Source organism: Macaca fascicularis, chromosome 20 (assembly GCF_037993035.2).
Source record: "Macaca fascicularis isolate 582-1 chromosome 20, T2T-MFA8v1.1".
Lineage (NCBI taxonomy): Eukaryota > Metazoa > Chordata > Mammalia > Primates > Cercopithecidae > Macaca > Macaca fascicularis.
Window position 1 is genome coordinate 15996062 of NC_088394.1, and position 19794 is coordinate 16015855.

At 48.7% G+C, this 19794-nt stretch overlaps 2 protein-coding genes across 31 annotated transcripts in view; one reads left to right on the plus strand and one right to left on the minus strand.

The window, feature by feature from the left end:
- Positions 1 to 19794, plus strand: part of NDE1 (nudE neurodevelopment protein 1) — an 83888-nt gene that overhangs the window by 48184 nt on the left and 15910 nt on the right. For 8 of the 21 annotated variants that reach the window (XM_074028302.1, XM_074028304.1, XM_074028303.1 and 5 more), the window contains 3 exons: positions 2503 to 2594; positions 5615 to 5766; positions 8621 to 10806. In XM_074028302.1, the coding sequence (XP_073884403.1) occupies positions 2503 to 2594; positions 5615 to 5766; positions 8621 to 8714 (338 nt within the window). In that variant the 3' untranslated portion in view covers positions 8715 to 10806. Of the gene's footprint in view, positions 1 to 2502; positions 2595 to 5614; positions 5767 to 7973; positions 8076 to 8344; positions 8390 to 8488; positions 10807 to 19794 lie in introns of those variants that run through there. The other 13 variants (XM_065537645.2, XM_065537639.2, XM_065537646.2 and 10 more) reach the window with 4 other exon arrangements.
- The window catches only part of MYH11 (myosin heavy chain 11), a 153654-nt gene continuing 145864 nt past the window's right edge, over positions 12005 to 19794 (minus strand). For 6 of the 10 annotated variants that reach the window (XM_005591331.5, XM_005591325.5, XM_074028293.1 and 3 more), the window contains one exon: positions 12005 to 12952. In XM_005591331.5, the coding sequence (XP_005591388.1) occupies positions 12820 to 12952 (133 nt within the window). In that variant the 3' untranslated portion in view covers positions 12005 to 12819. Of the gene's footprint in view, positions 12953 to 17675; positions 17715 to 19794 lie in introns of all 10 variants that reach the window. The other 4 variants (XM_005591330.5, XM_005591327.5, XM_005591329.5 and 1 more) reach the window with 3 other exon arrangements.

Below are 19794 nucleotides of genomic sequence, written 5' to 3' on the forward strand. Positions count from 1 at the left end.
TGGTTTTTTTTTTTTTTTTTTTGAGACAGAGTCTCACGCTGTTGCCCAGGCTGGAGTGCAGTGGCGCGATCTCGGCTCACTGCAAGCTCCGCCTCCCGGGTTCCCACCATTCTCCTGCCTCAGCCTCCTGAGTAGCTGGGACTACAGGCGCCCGCCACCGCGCCCGGCTAATTTTTTGTATTTTTAGTAGAGACGGGGTTTCACTGTGGTCTCGATCTCCTGACCTTGTGATCCGCCCGCCTCGGCCTCCCAAAGTGCTGGGATTACAGGCTTGAGCCACCGCGCCCGGCCTGTTGGTTTTTTTTGAGACAGGATCTCACTGTGTCACCCAGGCTGGAGTGCAGTGACGTGATCTTGGCTCACTGTGACCTCTGCGTCATGGGCTCAAGTGATTCTCCCACCTCATCCTCCGGAGTAGCTGGGAGTAAAGGCGTGCGCCACCACACCTGGCTAACTTTTGTATTTTAGGTGGAGACATGGCAAGCCCAGGCTACTGTCAAATTCCTGGACTCAAGTGATCTGCCTGCTTTGGCTGATCCCAAAGTGCTAGGATTACAGGCGTGAGCCACTGCGTCTGGCCCAAAATCCTCTTTTTGAATATAAAACCTCCCAAATTTGAAAGTCACTAACCAAATACAAAAAAGTAAAAAGCATTCTGTGGGTTTGGTAATGCATCCACCGACAGCTAGACTCAGTGTAACCTGTGCTGCGTGGGTGGGGAAAAAAATTTGAATTCTCACCCCAGACCCTCTGCCGACAGCTTCCAATCAGGCCTTTTACAGCAGATATTAATAAGACAGTTATGGGGTGCTCAGTGTGTGCTGGCCACCGTGCAGCCTTTGCCGCAGGCCCAGGATGGAAGTGAGGCCCTGAGTTAAGCAGAGTCATAAAGTAATTGAATGGCAGATGGTTTGGGATTCAGACCCAGGCAGGCAGGCTCCAGATCTTACCCTACCATCTACTGCCTCATCCCTTAGCTTGTCCCCTGGGCATGAAGAGACCAGTAAGACTTGTTAGAATCCCAGTGCCAGGGCCCTTTTGTTTTGTTTTGTTGAGATGGAGTTTCGCTCTGTCACCCAGGCTGGAGTGCAGTGGTGCGATCTTGGCTTACTGCAACCCCTTCCTCCCGGGTTCAAGTGATTCTCCTGCCTCAGCCTCCCGAGTAAGCTTGGATTACAGGCACCCACCACCAAGCCTGGCTAATCTTGTATTTTTAGTAGAGAAGGGGTTTTACCATGTTGGCCTTGCTGGTCTCAAACTCTTGACCTCAGGTAATCTGCCTGCCTCAGCCTCTGAAAGTGGTGGTAGTACAGGTGTGAGCTGTTGTGCCTGGCCCCAGTCTAGAGCCATTTTGCATACTTTATTTCATTGTTTGTTTGTTTTGTTTTGTTTTGTTTTTTTCCTTTAGAGACACAGTCTTGGTCTGTGGCCCAGGCTGAAATGCAGTGGTGCAATCTTAGCTCACTGCAGCCTCCAACTCCTGGGCTCCAGTGATCCTCCTGCCTCAGCCTCCTGAGTAGCTGGGACTAGAGGCATGCAACTCCATGCCTTGGCCTCCGAAAGCACTGGGATTACAGGTGTGAGCTACTATGCCTGGCCGAGAGATTCTGCATTTCTAAGAGTTCTCAGGTGCTGCTGGTGCATGGACCCCACTTGGACAAGAGAGGCTTGCAGAGCTGAACCCTTGTAAAGCTGGATCATCCTGTCTATATAGTTCTTATATCTATCACCGATGCCATTATGTTAATTAATTATATGGATTTCCTACAATTTCAAAAGGATTTGTTTTGGGTTTTTTTAAAAAAGACTAATATGGCTGGGCACGGTGGCTCATGCCTGTAAATACCAACCTTGGAAAGGCCGAGGTGGGAAGATCGCTTGAGACCAGGAGTTCATGATCAGCCTGAGCAACATAGTGACACCCTATCTCTCTCAAAAAAAAAATTTTTTTTAAAGGCCAGGCATGGTGGCTCATGCCGGTAATCCCAGCACTTTTGGAGGCCAAGGTGGGCGGATCATTTGAGGTCAGGAGTTCGAGACCAGCCTAGACAACGTGGTGAAACTCTCTCTATAAAAAATATAAAAATAAGCCGGGTGTGGTGGCACATGGCTGTAATCCCAGCTATTCAAGAGGCCAAGGCAGGAGAATCGCTTGAACCTGGGAGGTGGAGGTTGCGGTGAGCCGAGATCACATCACTGCACTCCAGTCTGGGTGACAGCAAGACAAGACAACGTCTAAAAAAAAAAAAAAAAAAAAACTTTTAAAGACTAACATGTAAAAATAAATATTTGTTGCAGTCATCACAAGGACTTGAAAAATTGGTTGTCATATAGGCCTTGGGCGTGTGATGCAGTTAACTACGGAAAGAAATAGGGTAGCTTTTGGGATCTGAGGAAAGGCGTCAGCGCCCCTCCTGTCCTGTGGTTTGGAACCTAGTGATGTTAGTTCACGGACATGACTATAGGTTGGTGAGTTATATGCTCTTCCCTTTGCACACCCAGGCCTGGACGACTCCACTGGGGGAACTCCCCTCACGCCTGCGGCCCGGATATCAGCCCTCAACATCGTGGGAGACCTACTGCGGAAAGTTGGGGTAAGAACACACTTTTCTGGTATTTGGTGCCTTCCTGCCTGTCTTTCAGGATGTGTGAAAGGGGGTTGATCTAGTTCCTGCCCTCTTATTTTTTTCCTTTTTTAAGAGACAGGGTCTTGCTCTGTTGCCCAGGCTGGGGTGTAGTGGTATGATGACAATTCACTGCAACCTTGAACTCCTCAAACTCCTGGTCTCAAGCGATCCTCCTGCCTTAGCTTCCCGAGTAACTTGGACCACAGGTGTGCGCCACCATGCCTGGCTGATGTTTTCATTTTTTGTAGTAATGGGGGTATTGCTGTGTTGCCCAGGCTGGTCTTAAATTCCTGGCCTCAAGGGATCCTCCCAGGTTGGCCTCCCAAAGTTGTGGGATTACAGGCATGAGCCAATGCGTCCAACCCCTTTAATAGCAATGTGGTGAGTTTTAGATGTGGCTGCTCCTTTAGCATCTCTGGGAATCATTAGCACTTTCTGTGGGAGTTACTGCCAGACACTCAGAGCTCTGACTCTAAGCATTGCTCTGAACTCTGTGTATGTCTCTTTCCTTTTACCATTTTTCCTCTAGGCAATTTGGGAAATTAAGATGAGTTTTTTCCTTAATTTGAAAAAGTGAGGAGTGTTTAGAAACGGCCTTCTCTTTTGGCTGGGTGCAGTGGCTCATACCTACAATCCCAGTAGTTTGGGAAGGTCACTTAAGCTCAGGAGTTTGACACCAGCTTGGGCAGTATGGTGAAACCCCCTGCCCCGACTTGCCTCTACAAAAATGCAAAAATTAGCCAGGCCTGGTGGTGTGCATACTGGTGGTCCCAGCTACTAAGGAGGCCAAGAGGTGGCAGGATTGCTTGAGCCTGGGAGGTTGAGGCTGAGTGAGGTAAGATTGCACCACTACTCTCCATCCTGGGTGACAGCACGACATTGTCTCAGGAAAGAAAAAAACTGCCGCTTTTTTTTTTTTTTTTGGTTGTTTCTCAGGGTTTAAGAGAATCTTGACACTTTGGGAGGCCAAGATGGGTGGATCACCTGAGGTCAGGAATTCTTTTTTTTTTTTTTTTTTTTGAGACGGAGTCTCACTCTGTCACCCAGGCTGGAGTGCGGTGGCCGGATCTCAGCTCACTGCAAGCTCCGCCTCCCGGGTTCACGCCATTCTCCTGCCTCAGCCTCCCGAGTAGCTGGGACTATAGGCGCCCGCCACCTCGCCCGGCTAGTTTTTTGTATTTTTTAGTAGAGACGGGGTTTCACCATGTTAGCCAGGATGGTCTCGATCTCGAGGTCAGGAATTCAAGACCAGCCTGGCCAACATGGTGAAACCCCATGTCTACTAAAAATAGAAAATTAGCCAGGCGTGGTGGCGGGCGCCTATAATCCCAGCTACTTGGGAGGCTGAGGCAGGAAAATTGCTGGAATCCGGGAGAAAAAGGTTGCAGTGAGCTGACATCGTGCCACTGGGTGACAGTGAGAGTTGATCTCAATCAATCAATCAATCAATCTTGAAAGCCTAAGGTAAAGAACTTGGCCTTAGGCCGGGCGCGGTGGCTCAAGCCTGTAATCCCAGCACTTTGGGAGGCCGAGGCGGGCGGATCACAAGGTCAGGAGATCGAGACCACAGTGAAACCCCGTCTCTACTAAAAATACAAAAAATTAGCCGGGCGCGGTGGCGGGCGCCTGTAGTCCTAGCTACTCAGGAGGCTGAGGCAGGAGAATGGCGTGAACCCAGGAGGCGGAGCTTGCAGTGAGCCGAGATCGCGCCACTGCACTCCAGCCTGGGCAACAGCGTGAGACTCCGTCTCAAAAAAAAAAAAAAAAAAAAAACTTGGCCTTTCAGCTTTTATGTTAATTATAGGGAGGGATCCTTTTGTGCTTAAGCAATAACATAGGTATTCTTTGTAGTTTATTTTTAAAAATGATTCCTGGAAGGCCACATCATTTAACTTCTACCAAGTTGTCACTGTACACAGTGTATTCATAGCTACAACTTAGTAGAAGCTTGCAACTCATTTCTTCGGTGTTTTTACTCCTGGCTTTCGGCTGCCTGGTTTGCTATTCTAGAAACGGGTCCGCGTTTCGATATTTAGCCTCATTGGAGTATAGAGAAGCCCGGGGTGCTGTCAGTGTCCTTTTGGTTTCCTCAGGGTCTGTTGCAGCCAGACCAAGTCCTTGTCAAACTTCCAGCCATTCTGCAGAGGTTTAACAAGGTAAAGGAAAGAGTGAAGGATTCCAGAAGTGGATTTCCTACTTTCTACGAGTGGAGTTGGATAATTGGTTAGGTTAGTGATGTTCCAGAAAGCTCCCATTTTTTTCAATTCTTTGTAATTAAAAAAATTTTTTTCATTAATTTTTTTTTTTTTTTTTTTTTTTTTTTTTTTTTGGTGGAGCATGATTGTGCATAGTCCTAGCTATTCAGGAGGCTGAGGTGGGAGGATTGCCTGAGCCTGGGAGGTTGAGGCTGCAGTGAGCTGTGATCTTTTTCCAGGAAGCTCCCAAACATTTAAAAAAATTTTTTGTAATTAAAAGAGTTTTTGCATTAAAAAAGTTTTTTTTATTAGCTGGGCATGATTGCGGACGCCTATAATCCCAGCTGCTCAGGAGGCTGAGGTGGGAGGGATTGGTTGAGCCTGGAAGGTTGAGGCTGCGGTGAGCTGTGATCTCACCAGTGCACTCCAGCCTGGGTGACACAGTGAGACCTTGACTAAAAAAGTTTAAAAAAAAAAAAAACTGAGATGGGATCTCTCTTTGTGGCCGAGGCTGGTCTCAAACTCTTGGGCTCAAGCCATCCTCCTGCCTTGGCCTCCCAGAGTGCTGGGATTACAGGTGTGAGCCATTGTGCCCAGCCAGCTCCCAGATACTTAAGGTGCTTGGTTCTGAGACTGGCATATACATTGGATTCTTCTTGGGGTCCCACTTTGGAATTCCAGTGCACAGCAGTTTGAGAACCACTTTCTGGGGTTCGTTCTTCTGTATGGGCTCTGGTAAGACAAAATAGTCCTTGCCTATAACTTGAGAGATAAAAGTGTATTTCTCTCCAGGCACTGGAGTCCAAACTCGCTTCCTGCCGGAACCTCGTGTACGATCAGTCCCCAAACCGAACAGGTGGCCCAGCCTCTGGGCGGAGCAGCAAGAACAGAGATGGTGGTGAGAGACGGCCAAGCAGCAGCAGTGTGCCTTTGGGCGATAAGGGGTCAGTACCTTCTATTAAACCTCTCGCTTGCAGGGAGAACCCGCCTGCCCCAGGCAAGAAACACTCACCCCCAACCCACAGCCATGTGTCTTTTTAAGTTATAGGATTATTTCAGCAAACCTTATCCTCTCCTCTGCTCCCTGCAGGCAGCATTAGGTGGTGTCTTGTGGCTTGGACAAAGGGCTGGAGAGGGTCTTGTTTTGTGAGACAGGGTCTCACTCTGTCACCCAGGCTAGACTACGATGGCAGGACCATGGCTCACCCTCTGCCTCCCGGCTCAAACAGTCCTCCCACCTCAGTCCCCTGAGTAGCTGGGAGTACAGGTGTGTGCCACCATACCCGGCTAAGTTGTTGTATTTTTTTCTAGAGACAGGGTTTTGCCATGTTGCTGAGTTTGGTCTCAAACTCTGAACTTCAAGCGATCCTCACCCTTCATCCTCCCAGAGTGCTGGGACGACAGGTGTGGGATACCATGCCTGGCCAAGAGGGTCATTTTTGTCATTTGATTCTACAGCTACTACTCATGGTTACACTGTGAGAATGTCCTCTGTAAAACCCTTATTTGGGTCAGGTGTGGTGTCGCACGCCTGTAATCCCAGCAGTCTGGGAGGCCAAGGCAGGTGGATCACTTGAGGTCAGGAGTTCAAAACCAGTCTGGGCAACATTGGTAAGACCCCATCTCCACCAAAAAATAGAAAAATTAGCCAGGCATGGTAGCATGTGCCTATAGTCCTAGCTACTCGGGAGGCTGAGGAAGGAGAATCACTTGAACCTTGGAGGCAGAGATTGTAGTGAGCCAAAATTGTACCTCTGCACAGCAGCCTGGGCAACAGAGCAAGACTCCATATCAAAAAGTTAGTAGTTAAATAAAAATAAAGCCCTTATTTGGGGAATTGAGTATCAATCACGGCTCTGCTTCGCCTGAAGATTTTTTTTTTTTTTTTTTTTTTGAGACAGAGTCTTTCTCTGTCGGCTAGGCTGGAGTACAGTGGTATGATCTCAACTCACTGCAACCTCTGCCTCCCAGGTCCAAGCAATTCTCCTGCCTCAGCCTCCTGAGGAGCTGGGATTACAGGCATGTGCTACCACGCCCAGCTAGTTTTTTGTATTTTTAGTAGAGATGGGGTTTCACCGTGTTAGGATGGTGTTGATCTCCTGACCTTGTGATCCACCCACCTCGGCCTCCCAAAGTGCTGGGATTACAGGCATGAGCCGCTGCAACCAGCCTTTTTTTTTCCTTTTTAAATCTGTAGAACCTTTGAGAAACTGGCTTGAGTTCTAGCCAGCCTATGTTCCTGAAACCAGCTACCCGATGGAACAGCACAGATCTGACCTCTAACAGTGTCATTGATTTTCTTGCCTAAAGAAAATCAGGGCCAGGCACAGTGGCTCGCACTTGTAATCCCAGCGCTTTGGGAGGCTGAGGCCAGTGGATCAATTGAGCTCAGGAGGTTGAGGCCACAGTGAGCCATGTTCCCAGCCACTGTGCTCCAGCCTGGGTGATGAAGCCAGACCTTGTCTCAGGAAAAAAAAAAAAAGGGGGGGGCAGCTTTCAGATTCAGGAATTCTGCAAGGTGTGTGACTGCCATTTCTCTGGGCCCCAAGCCATAGGAATCTGATGGGTTTGTAGCAGACACGTGGCAGGAAACTAAGAATCTTCCATGGCATGCACATAACTTTCAGACCTTTACACGTGGATTTTTAGGCCAGGTGCAGTGGCTGAGACCTGTAATCCCAGCACTTCAGGAGGCAGAGGAGGGTGGATCACTTGAGGCCAGGAGTTCACGAGACCAAACTGGGCAACATGGTGAAACCCTGTCTCTACTAAAAATATGAAAATTAGCCAGGCATGGTGGCGGATGCCTGTAGTCCCTGCTACTCTGGTGACAGGCACAAGAATCACATGAACCCAGGAGGCGGAGGTTGCAATGAGCCAAGGTTGCACCACTGCACTCCAGTCTAGGCAACAGAGTGAGACTCTCAAAAAAAAAAAAATCATAATAATAATTTTTCTGTTTGTTTTTTTTTTTTTTTTCCTACGAGACAAGATTTTGCTGAGTCGCCTAGGCTGGAGTGCAGTGGTGCGACCATAGCTCACTGCAGCCTCATCTTCCTCAGCTCACTCAAGCCATCTTGCCTCAGCCTCCCAAGTAGCTGGGACCGCAGGTGCACACCACACCCTGGCTAATTTTTTTTATGTTTTATAGAAAGTCTTGCTATGTTGCCGAGACTGGTCTCAAACCTCCTGGCTTTGAGTTTGAGAATATACCTCTGAGACTGTAGTCTGCTCCTCATTGAGATTTCTAGAGGTGAGTTTTCTGGTTGATATTTCCAGGCGATCCTCCCACTTTGGCCTCCCAAGCGCTGGGGGTTACAAGCATGAGCGATCATGCCTGGCCTTGTTTTTGAGACAGGGTCTCGCTCTGTCACCCAGGCTAGACTGCAGTGGCATGATCTTGGCTCACTGCAACCTCCACCTTCCGGGCTCAAGCGATCCTTCCACCTCAGCCTCCCAAGTAGCTGGGACTACACATGCAGGCCACCACACCCAGCTAATTTTTGTTTGCATTTTTTGTAGAGACAGGGTCTCACTGTGTTGCCCAGGCTGTAAAATAAACAATAGGTAAGAGATGGATTTTTCTAGTGGGTCTGAGACTGGGCGTTTTGTGTGACCTTGGAATCTGAGAGCCAGGTAGCCAGTGTCCTCTTCTTCATTTCACAGGAGAGAAAATTGAGACCCTGTGAGACCCTGCTCCCGACTCTTGATGTTCACCCTTATAACTCTGTGGGCCCCGGTGCTAGCCAGTTTGTCACAGCTGTCATGTCAGCTTAATTTGGTTTGCTCTGTCTGAAGGTTGGGGAAGCGCCTGGAATTTGGGAAGCCGCCTTCACACATGTCTTCATCGCCGCTGCCGTCAGCCCAGGGGGTAGTCAAGATGTTGCTTTAGGAAAACCACGGAAGCTGAAGCTCTTGGTGTCGGTGCGAGTCGTTCCCTTTGGTCGTCTTTTTTACACTAGGTTTTATTTTAAGTTAGTTTGAGAAATAAGAGCAGTCTCCGTAGTTAGCTTTGCGGCCCAAGCCAATGACTGAGGCCATCACCTGTGCTCTGGGGTTTGTCCCTGGGAAATGTCTCCTCATCCCTGCCTGCCACTGTGTGCATTGCAAAGAGGGACAAATGGGGTTCTCTGGGAAGGGCTCTAAGGTGTTGGTGATGAGGCTACCCTGTTGTTTCTGTTTTTGAGATAGAGTCTCACTCTGTCATCCAGGCTGGAGTGCAGTGGCATGATCTCAGCTCACTGCAGCCTCCGCCTCCTGGGTTCAAACCGTTCTTGTGCCTGAGTCTTCCAGGTAGCTAGGATTTACAGGCACCCACCACCAGGCCTGGCTAAATTTTTTGTATTTTTAGTAGAGACGGGATTTTGCCATGTTGCCCAGGGTGGTCTTGAACTCCTGGCCTCAAGTGATCTTCCCACCTCGGGCTCCCAGAGTGCTAGGATTTCAAGCGTGAACCGTTGCTCCCATACCCCATCATGTTGAGCTAAGCCAAGCAGAGTCCTGATTGGTCTTTTTTAATTTTTTTCTTACTCTTTTGAGACAGTCATGCTCTTGCCTTGTCTCGTCCAGGCTGGAGTGCAGTGGTGCAATTTCGGCTCACTGCAGCCTCTGCCTCCCAGGTTCAAATGATTCTCCTATCTCAGCCTCCTGAGTAGCTGGGACTACAGGAGTGTACCACTACACCCGCTAATTTTGTATTTTTAGTGAGAAACGGAGTTTCACCATGTTGGCCAGGCTGGTCTTGAACTCCTGGCCTCAAGTGATCCTCCCGTCTCAGCCTGCCAGAGTGCTGGAATTACAGGCGTGAGTCACCGCGCCTGGCCCCGATTGGTCTTGACAGGTGGTGTTAATGTCCCGAGTCTCCTTAAATGTGGGATGGAGCTTCTCTCAGAGACTCTTCCCCCAGCCCCCAACCAGCTGGAATTGTCTTCCAAAACAAAATTTCTCAGTGCTTTGTGGTGTACTGAAATCATGTATAATAACCCAGAACAGAACGGTCACATGCCCTTTTAAAAACTGTGGAATAGGCCGGGCGTGGTGGCTTAGGCCTATAATCCTAGCACTTTGGGAGGCCAAGGTGGGTGGATTACCTGAGGTCAGGAGTTCGAGACCAGCCTGGCCACATGGTGAAACCCCATCTCTACTAATAATACAAAAAATTAGCTGGGTGCTGTGGTAGGCACCTGTAATTCCAGCTACTTGGGAGGGTGAGGCAGGAGAATTGCTTGAACCTGGGAGGCGGAGGTTGCAGTGAGCCAAGATGGCGCTACTGTGCTCCAGCCTGGGCAACAGAGCGAGACTCCGTCTCCAAAAAAAAAAAAAAAAACAAAAAACGAAAGTGGCATAAACCTGAGACTGTAGCCTGCTTCTCATTGAGATTTCTAGAGGTGTGTTTGAGTTTTCAGAGTAATTTTCCAGACCAGCGTCAGTGGGAAATCTGTCCTCTTGGCAAACTGTAATCATTCATTTTCCTGAGTCCCCTGGTGGGGCGGGGGGGAATTCTGCCTCAGGACCCCGAGGGGTCTTTGGGGGTGGCCATGGTAATGCAGCCACTAAGCAGGACTTCATTCAAAGTCATAATGAAGTAACCAGGGTGATCTTCAAATAAGAATAAAGCGCGAGATCATTGTTGGAGGCTTCCTTGTCAAAGACGTGAACACGGGATTTCCAACACACCACGGTGTGTCCACTCATCACTGCGTGTTAGGAACTGCTGTCTCTTTGGGACACAAGTTAAAGAACACACTAATTTCTGGAGTGTGCCTGCAGCTTCACGGCCTTCATTTTGTTACTAAGTTATTTTCTGGAAGAACAGCAAAAATTTCAGGTTGAAAGCAGAACTTTCCAAGTGCTACTGAAATTCCGCAGAGAATTAAACTGCGATGGTGGGTTTCTTACCCTAGAAACATCCTAACCTGTATCCATAAAAGATGTCCTTTTATTTTTTTAAAAGATCAATAAAATCAAGAGAAGTGAATGTTGAACTGGTTTGGGCTGGTGGTCAAAGAGGCTTTGTATGTTTGTACTTCCATGTTTTCTCAATGAGTGGTGAAAAACTTTTTTTAGCCAAGTCATACAATGTGAAAAAATCTTTTTAAAATTTTCTATTCAAGCCAGGTTTTTAGAAATGTACATGGGATGTGTTTGTGCGTCATTCAAGGCATATTAGCATCTGGTCACAGGGTGGAGTCCTCCGTTGCCATGTTTCCGGTCTCCCAAATCTGTCTGATCCCACGGAGTTGGTGGTATACCGCATCGTTTGTGTTGAACAGAGCCTTGCAGGCATGTCTGTGTAAAACACTCAAGCTAAAAGAAGGATAGGGTCTACAGCTTGTTTTTATGGCCCTTACTCCAAGAATGATTTATTATGTTTTTAAGGGTTGTTTTAAAAAATGAATATTTGGCAAGACCGTATGTAGCCTGTAAAGGCTAAAATACTATCTGACTGGGTGGTGGTGGTGTGTGAGACAGGGTCTTACTGTTCTAGGCTGCAGTGCAGTGGCGTGATCATAGCTCACTGCAGCCTCGAACTTCTGGCTCACATCCTCCTGCCTCAGCCTTCCAATTAGTTGGGAGTACAGGTGTGCCCTATCCTGCCTGGTTTACTTACAAAAACTTTTTTTTTTTTTTTTTTTTTTTTTAATAGGAAAGGGGGTCTCTCTTAGCCAGGCTGGTTTCCAACTCCTGGCCTCAAGTGATCTTGCCATCTCAGCCTCCCAAAGTGCTGGGATTACAGGTGTGAGCCACTGTACCCAGCCACCATATGACCTTTTGTAGAAAGTGTTTACTGACTCATTGGGAAGACCTTGTGTTTTAACTTAAAAAATCAAGGAAATCCTGTATTTTTCATATGATACTGGTTTTGATGAGTGAAGATGTTCTTCCCAGTCATCTTCAAGGCAGGGGGCAGTGGCCCTTGGACCACACATCACCTTATTTCTCTTCCCCCGCCCACCCCGCCGAACGGCCCAATAACCCCCTTAGTCTCGCTTTGCATCTCTGCTCTGCTCTTTTACTGGCTGTGGGGTCATAGGCAATTGATTTCACCTCTCTAGGCCTCAGTTACTCCATTCATGAAATAACCCTGACATCAGAGAGTCTTTGGGACAATGAAGCAAAACCCAGCTTTCCCCAACTTCTTTTCCTCTCTAGAAGGCGGCTCAACAGAACAGCCAACGACACTGTGATTTACAACCGTTTATTAGTGAAGGTGTTTTTAAGCACAGTCAGGGTGTAAACAGTGCAGCATTCCTGCTCCCCTCCGTGGGAGCAGCGTCTCCTTTTCAATTCATGTGGTTACAGAAGGCACTTGGTGAACTGTGCGTGTCTGAGGTGTGGTAAACCAGGAGAGGAGGAAAGAAGTCTCAAAGGCCTGATGTGAGAAGTTGGAAAGGTTCGCAGGTTAGGGAATGAAGGGGGGGGGTGGCGGCGACACCCATTTTGGTGACTTTCTCCCCATTTCATGTAAACAAAATTGCCAGGGACCAGTTACCATGGATATGTTTTTCTAGAAACTCAATGTCTGCACAATCCATAGAACTGGAGGATGTGTCTGTTTCCTGTTGGGTTTTTCTCGTCCCTTACATCATATGAAATTCAATTTATACCTAGAATAACAGGGGTAGTGGGGGTGGGGGTTGTTGAGACAGGCTCTCTGTTGCCCAGGCTGGAGTACAGTGATGCAATTACAGCTCACTGCATTTTCGAACTCCTGGGCTCGAGCGATCCTCCTGGCTCAGCCTCTGTAGTAGCTGGGACGACAGGCGTGTACCACCACGCCCAGCTTATTTTTAAATTTTTGGATAGACAAGGTTTCACTACGTTGCCCAGGCTGGAGGGTGGTGGTTTTTGTATTTCTTGTGTGAAAGGTGTCTGTGATGTTTGGAATTTGAGAATGGATTTAGACAATGCTAAGTACAGTCTGCTGGGTTTTGCTTTGTTTCGGGTTCTTTGGTTTTTGGTTTTTCTTGCCGTGGTGCAAAACTCTATAAAGTTGCTTATTCACTGGCCTTGGTTCCGTTGAAGTCTGCATCTCGAGTGTCCATTTCCTCCTCAGAACCATCTGCATTTTCAATAACTCGACGTCCTCCAGACCTTCTAGAAGGAACGAAAGAGGTCTCGTTTCCTCGCCTGTGGGTTGTAAGGAAACATATTTCTCTAGCAAAGAAACCGTCATGGTTGGGATAGATTTTTTATAAATCTATTTTAAACTTGTAGCTGTAGTCCTATGGCAATAGACATCTATTTTTTAATGGCAGAAAACACGGCACAAATAAGATGCAGATATTCAAGTTGAAGTCAACAAATCCTGGCCAGTCTTAAGGCATGATTGATTGAATTTAATCAGCTGAAATTGGTTGTGGGGAGTGGAAAAGGTTTTTCAAAGCAAGACTATCTGCTTTTAAAAATGTCAGGCTTGGTCATTTGAGAACCCCCAGGATTCTGGTCTTTGATTTAGAATAGGAAAAAAACCCCAAAAACCAAGTAGGGGATTTTGTCTTCTGACTTTATTCATAGCCCACGGGGCAGAGATGAAGAGAGAACATACTGTTTCTCTTCCGTATGTCCTCACCCCCATTTGCCTTAGAGGTGGGTTTTCAAGGTTTGAATTGGAAGGTGAAATGGACAAGGGCAGCCTTGAGAGAGGGGGAGGTGAGGGACACAGAGGCTCCCTGGTTAAAAGGGGACAGCGCCTCTTGCTGGTGTGGAGCTTCCTGGACTGAGTCTTCCCTACCGCAGGGACTGCTGCATCTGTTTTGCTGACCGTGGAACACACCACACATGGCATAAAACGGGTGTCCAATGATTATCAGAAAAGGAGATGATACGTGTTAATCCAAGGTGGATTATTTTATTGAGAGGAGGTCTTGATATTGTTGCCCAAGATGGTCTTGAACTCCTGGGCTCAAGCAGTGCTCCTAACTTGGCGTCCCAAAGTGCTGGCATTACAGGTGTGGGCCACCACACCTGGCCTCCAAAGTGGATTTAAAAAAATGTGAAGACAAGAGTCTCTGTCACCCGGGCTGGAGTGCTGTGGCATGATCTTGGCTCACTGCAACCTCTGCCTCCTGGGTTCCCGCGATCCTTAAACCTCAGCCTCCTGAGTAGCTGGGCATACAGGCACGCACATACCACCACTCCTCGCTAATTTTTGTATTTTTAGTAGAGGGGGGATTTTGCCATGTGACGCGGACTGGTCTCGAACTCCTGGCCTCAAACAATCCACCTGTCTCAGCCTCTCAAAGTGTTGGGATTAGAGGTGTGTGCCAGTGCGCCTGGCCTCCGAGGTGGATTTTAGCTCCAGCCGGTAGGACACCACTCTCTCTCTCCTTACTACTCCCATCTCCTCTCTGCCCTGGTTCTCTAAGTTTATCACCTCGACTTCACAAGAAGGGCTGGTCATGTGAGGGGAGACTTTGGGTAGGAGGAAGGGAGTGGGCAGGAGGAGGAAAAATCAGACCCGCCTTGCTGCTGACCTGCACTGTCTGGAAGAAACACTTAACTCTCTTCAGCGACTGCAACAAATAATCATGTTGGGTTCTGGCCATGTGGCCCTGTTAGACCTGAATTGGAAGACAGGTCTTATTTTAGGACATCAAAGAAGCAAGCAGACTTTTGCTCCCTACACAAAGGCTGGACAAGAAGCCACAAGGATGAACACAACTCAGTGACTGATTCTTTAGTCAAAAGGAACAACTCGGCCGGGTGCAGTGGCTCACGCCTGTAATCCCAGCACTTTGGGAGGCCGAATCGGGCGGATCACGAGGTCAGGAGATCGAGACCATCCTGGCTAACATGGTGAAACCCCGTCTCTACTAAAATACAAAAAAATCAGCCAGGTGTGGTGGCGGGTGCCTGTAGTCCCAGCTACTCGGAAGCTGAGGCAGGAGAATGGCATGAACCTGGGGGGTGGAGCTTGCAGTGAGCTGAGATGGCGCCACTGCACTCCAGCCTGGGCAACAGTGCGAGACTTCGTCTCAAAAAAGGAACAACTCAGGTAAGATTAGAGGCGTAAGCAAGACCCAGAGATTCATGATCGCTGAGAAGAGGAACTCCCAATATGACCCTTTTGTTGACAGAAGATGGGAGAGGCCCCAGCTGGGAAAGCCCACCTGGCTGTAAAGGAGGGGGCTTCCGGCAGTGCAGGAATCAGGAATAAAGACTTAAAAGTTGCAGCCACTCCAAAGTAAACACTCCTAGTCCAGCTTCACAGAGAAGCTTCTGGACTTGCAGCCGTGCTAGAGAACTCTCCATCCTTCTCTCTCTAGATGTGACCCTCAAGTCTGTCTTTTAGCACTGTCTTGCAAGCACTTGACTCAGAAGGATCCCCAAATTCAGAGCAGACAGCAGCAGCAGTTTGGCCATTCCCTGTACACTCCCCACACAGCTTGCTTCCTTACAGTTTTAACTCCAGGTTCAAAACCTGATGGGCTGGCCGGGTGCAGCAGCTCATGCCTGTAATCCCAGCACTTTGGGAGGCCGAGGCAGGGTGGATCGCTTTTGAGGTCATTTGTTGGAGACCATCCTGGCCGACATGGTGAAACCCCATCTCTCCTAAAAATACAAAATTAGCCTGGCGTGGTGGTGGGCGCCTGTCATCCCAACTACACAGGAGGCTGAGGCAGGAGAATCGCTTGAACCCAGGAGGCAAAGGCTGCAGTAAGCCAACATTGCGCCACTGCACTTCAGCCTGGGCAACAGCAAAACTGTCTTTAAAAAAAAAAAAAAAACCAGATGAGCTAACCTGGAGCTGAGAAGTAGTCCCTAACCTCCTCATCAGTGCTCCAGGCACACACTTTTTGGCTCTTGGAAGAGTCCATTTGCTAACTGGAAAAGCTTAATGGATAAATTTGCTCCCTTGGCTCCCTTGACCTAAGAAATACCTTGTGCCCTGGGTCATTGGAAGCTGCTTGCTTGGCTGTCAGCCTGCAAGACACTCTGTTTTGGCTCAAGTGCTTTTCTTGGAACTGGTTTCAAATTCTAGACCAAGGTTGGCACCAACTATACCTGTTACAGGAACTAAGGGACCCCGTCTAAAGGTTTTCTTAAAGGGTCTGATCCTGGAGAATCTGTTTTTTTGTGGGTTTTTTTGAGATGGAGTTTCACTGTCTCACCCAGGCTAGAGTGCAGTGGCGCAATCTTGGCTCACTGCAGCCTCTGCCTCCCAGGTTCAAGCGATTCTTTCGCCTCAGCCTTCTGAGTAACTGGGACTACAGATGTGTGCCACCTCACCTGGCTAATTTTTGTATTTTTAGGAGAGACGAGGTTTCACCATGTTGGCCAGGCTGGTCTTGAACTCCTGACCTCAAGTGATCCATCTGCCTCGGCCTCCCGAAGTGCTGGGATTATAGGCGTGAGACACTGCGCCTGGCCTAGCATTTGGATTCTATTCCTGGACCCAACTTATCCAAGGCCTCAGGAATTAACTTGAATGTAAGCACCTGCTGCTTTGCAAGGACTTGGTTTCCCACTGACCGGTGGGTTCTGCAATTCAGCCAACCCTGGAATTCGTCTTATCCTGTGATCCCAATGAGCCGGCAGGAGAGCTGCTCGAAGTGTCCCAGAGCCTCATCTGCTCCCCCACAAAACTGGCTCTTAACAAGACCTCACCCCATGCTAAAATTTAAGTATTTTGGTGGTGACAGCAAAGTTGAGATTCTCCAAAAATGAACATGCATACAAATGATGGTTGGTTTGGCCTCTCCACGAGGTGAAAGAAGTCAGATCCACATTGCCTAACTTCACCTATGAAAAGTTGTTCATCATGCCTGTAATCCCAGCATTTTGGGAGGCCAAGGTGCATGGATCACCTGAAGTCAGGAGTTGGAGATCAGCCTGGCCGACCTGGTGATATCCTATCTCTAATAAAAATACAAAAATTAGCTGGGCGAGGTGGCGGGTTTTTGTAATCTCAGCTACTCAGAAGGCTGAGGTAGGAGAATCGCTTGAATCCGGGAGGCGGAGGTTGCAGTGAGCCAAGATTGCGCCATTGCACTCCAGCCTGGGAGACGAGACTCCGTCTCAAAAAAAAAGTTTTTCAAGTCCCAGAGAAGCAGAGACCTCTTTGTGCTTTCTTGGGAAGGGCCCTGTGTACATCCTCGAGTCTTGGGTGTCCATTCCCCATTCCCTGAACAGTACGTGCCCGTGAAGTCTCCAGAAAAGGCTCTGCCAGGACTGTGCTTGGCTTTGCGGTGGTCAGCTTCCACCCCATGTGCTGAAAATGCAGTTTGTAGTTAGACATCATTCAAGCCACGTGCAGCCCCCGACATTTGTCAGACATCGCAGTGAGCTCATTTCCTTTGCGGACAAGCCTGTGAAAGCTGAATCGTGGGAGGACTGGTTGCTGCGCTGCAGTTACCATGAACTTTGTGATTTCTGACTTGTGACCCAGACCAGCCAACTAGAAGCCAAATACATTCTCTAGGAATGTGCCCAGATAGTGGAACTGTCATATTCACTCAGTGGAGTATCTTCACTGGACAAGGGAGGACAGCACTGCTGAGTGCCCTGACAGTGTAAGAGTGGCTTTTGGCATGAAGAAAAATCCAAGCCACACACAGCCTCTGACATCTCGTCAAGATGCAGTGATAAGGGCACACTGTTGGGTGTCATGTCACATGCACTGGCCAGAGGCAGGAAGGACAGTGGGTCAAGAGATGAGGTCAATTTGTCATCCTGATCTTGGTTTCAATGAAAGACAGCTTTGCACTAAGATATCCAAGCCTTCAGATTTTGCAGGAATTTCGTGGAAATGTGCAAGGGTTTAAAAATCGGGGTGGGCAGAGGGGCGCACTGGGCAGAAAGGAAATGGATACTGAGACAACACACAGCTGCGAAGCTGAAGGCATGGTACCTGGTGCATCACTGCGAAGTTTCCTGTTGGGGGGGCCCTCTGAAACAGAGAGAGAATCCCCGGAGGTTACCATCAGCAAACGAAAAGGAGCCCAGTTAAGTATATTCTTAATTGTTAGACATCTGCTTTGATTTAATAAGTAAAGGCACTCTTTTTTGAGATGGAGTCTTGCTCTGTCTCCCAGGCTGGAGTGCAGGGCTGCGATCTTGGTTCACTGCCACCTCTAAGTCCCTGATTCAAGCGATCCCCTCACCTCAGCCTTGCGAGTAGCTGGGATTACAGGCATGCCCCACCATGCTTGGCTAATTTTTGTATTTTTAGTATAGATGGGATTGCACTATGGTGGCCAGGCTGGTCTCGAACTCTTGACATCAAGTGATCCTCCTGCCTTGGCCTCCCAAAGTGCTGGGATTTGGGATTACAGGCATGAACCACCACACCTGGCATTAAAGGCATCCTTAAGTCAACCTTGCAGTCAATCATCTGATACCAAGAGCCCTTGGTGAGGCTGGTACATGAAAGGATAAGCAGTTTTTTGATACTCTGTCACCCAGGATGGAGTGCAGTGGCGTGATCTATCTCTGCTAACCGCAACCTCCGCCTCCTGGGTTCAAGCGATTCTCCTGCCTCAGCCTCCTGAGTAGCTGGGATTACAGGCATGCACCACCATGGCCGGCTAATTTTTGTATTTTTAGTAGAGATGGAGTTTCACCACGTTGGCCAGCCTGGTCTCGAACTCGTGACCTCAGGTGATCCACCCACCTCGGCCTCCCAAAGTGCTAACAGGTGTGAGCCACTGCACCCGGCCTAGTTTTTTAAATAGAAAAGAAAATGTCTGTCCTTTAGAGCTACTTTTAAGAACCTCCTATACCTGTTCAAGGAAGTAAAAGCATTTGAGCAAGTGAGTTTGAAAAAGCAGTGTCAGAAGCCAAGAAGCCCCAGGCAAGGCACCTGCAGCCACATCTCCCTTGATTAATGATTAGTTGCTCTTCATTCGCTTTGGGGCCTCTAGCAAGAAGGGAGAGGTGGAGGCCTTGTGCGGCTCTTGTCGGAGGTAACCGGCAGTGTACCAAGTGGTAGGTACGTGGGTCTGGCTTTAGAGTAAGGCTTGTGTTGAGATGTGTCTGGCTGATAAAACTGGGTGAAATTCGCACTGCAATTCCTTCTTGGCTGAGGAGCCAGGCATGCTTACCAACCTCCCTTAGGACCCTAGTGCCCGGTTTTATGTTTTTGGGCACCTAAAAAAGGCGGGACAGACCTTCTACCTGCATTACGTGTGTGTTCATGTCAGAACTGGCAAAAACGGTCTTTTTGTTGCACTCTGCCCTTGGCTGCCCCAAAAGGCTCAAGTGTCTGGGACAGAGCACACAGGGGATATCCAGCGTGTGCTCAAGAATCACTGGGCCGGCCGGGCGCAGTGGCTCATGCCTGTAACCTCAGCACTTTGGGAGGCCAAGGCAGGCAGATCATGTGAGGCCAGGAGTTTGAGACCAGCCTGGACAACATGGTAAAACCCTGTCTCGACTGAAAATACAAAAATTAGCCGGACATGGTGGTGCGCTCCTAAATCCCTGCTACTTGAGAGGCTGAGGCAGGAGAATTGCTTGAACCCGTGAGGTGGAGGTTGCAGTGAACTGGGATCACGCCACTGCACTCCAGCCGGGCGACAGAGCTAGACTCTAAGAATAAATAATAAAAATTAAAATTAAAAAAATCACCGGGCCTGAGAAAGGGAACCAGAGACAGCAGTGGGGTAGAGAGTCAGAGTGGCTGTGTCCCCATCCCTTAGCCCAGCCTCTCAGGAGGGGCGGGGGACCAGTTGCCAGCAGAGCACATCCAAGGGTTTTTTTTTTTTTTGGGACAGAGTCTTGTTCTGAAGGCTGGAGTGTAGTGGCGTGATCTTGGCTCACTGCAGCCTCCATCTCCTGGGTTGCAAGTGAGTCTCCTGCCTCAGCCTCCCGAGTAGCTGGGATTACAGGCATCCACCACCACACCCAGCTAACTTTTGTGCTTTTAGTAGAGACAGGGTTTCACCATGTTGGCCAGGCTAGTCTCGAACTCCTGACCTCAGGTGATCTGCCCACCTCGGCCTCCCAAAGTGCTGGGATTACAGGCGAGA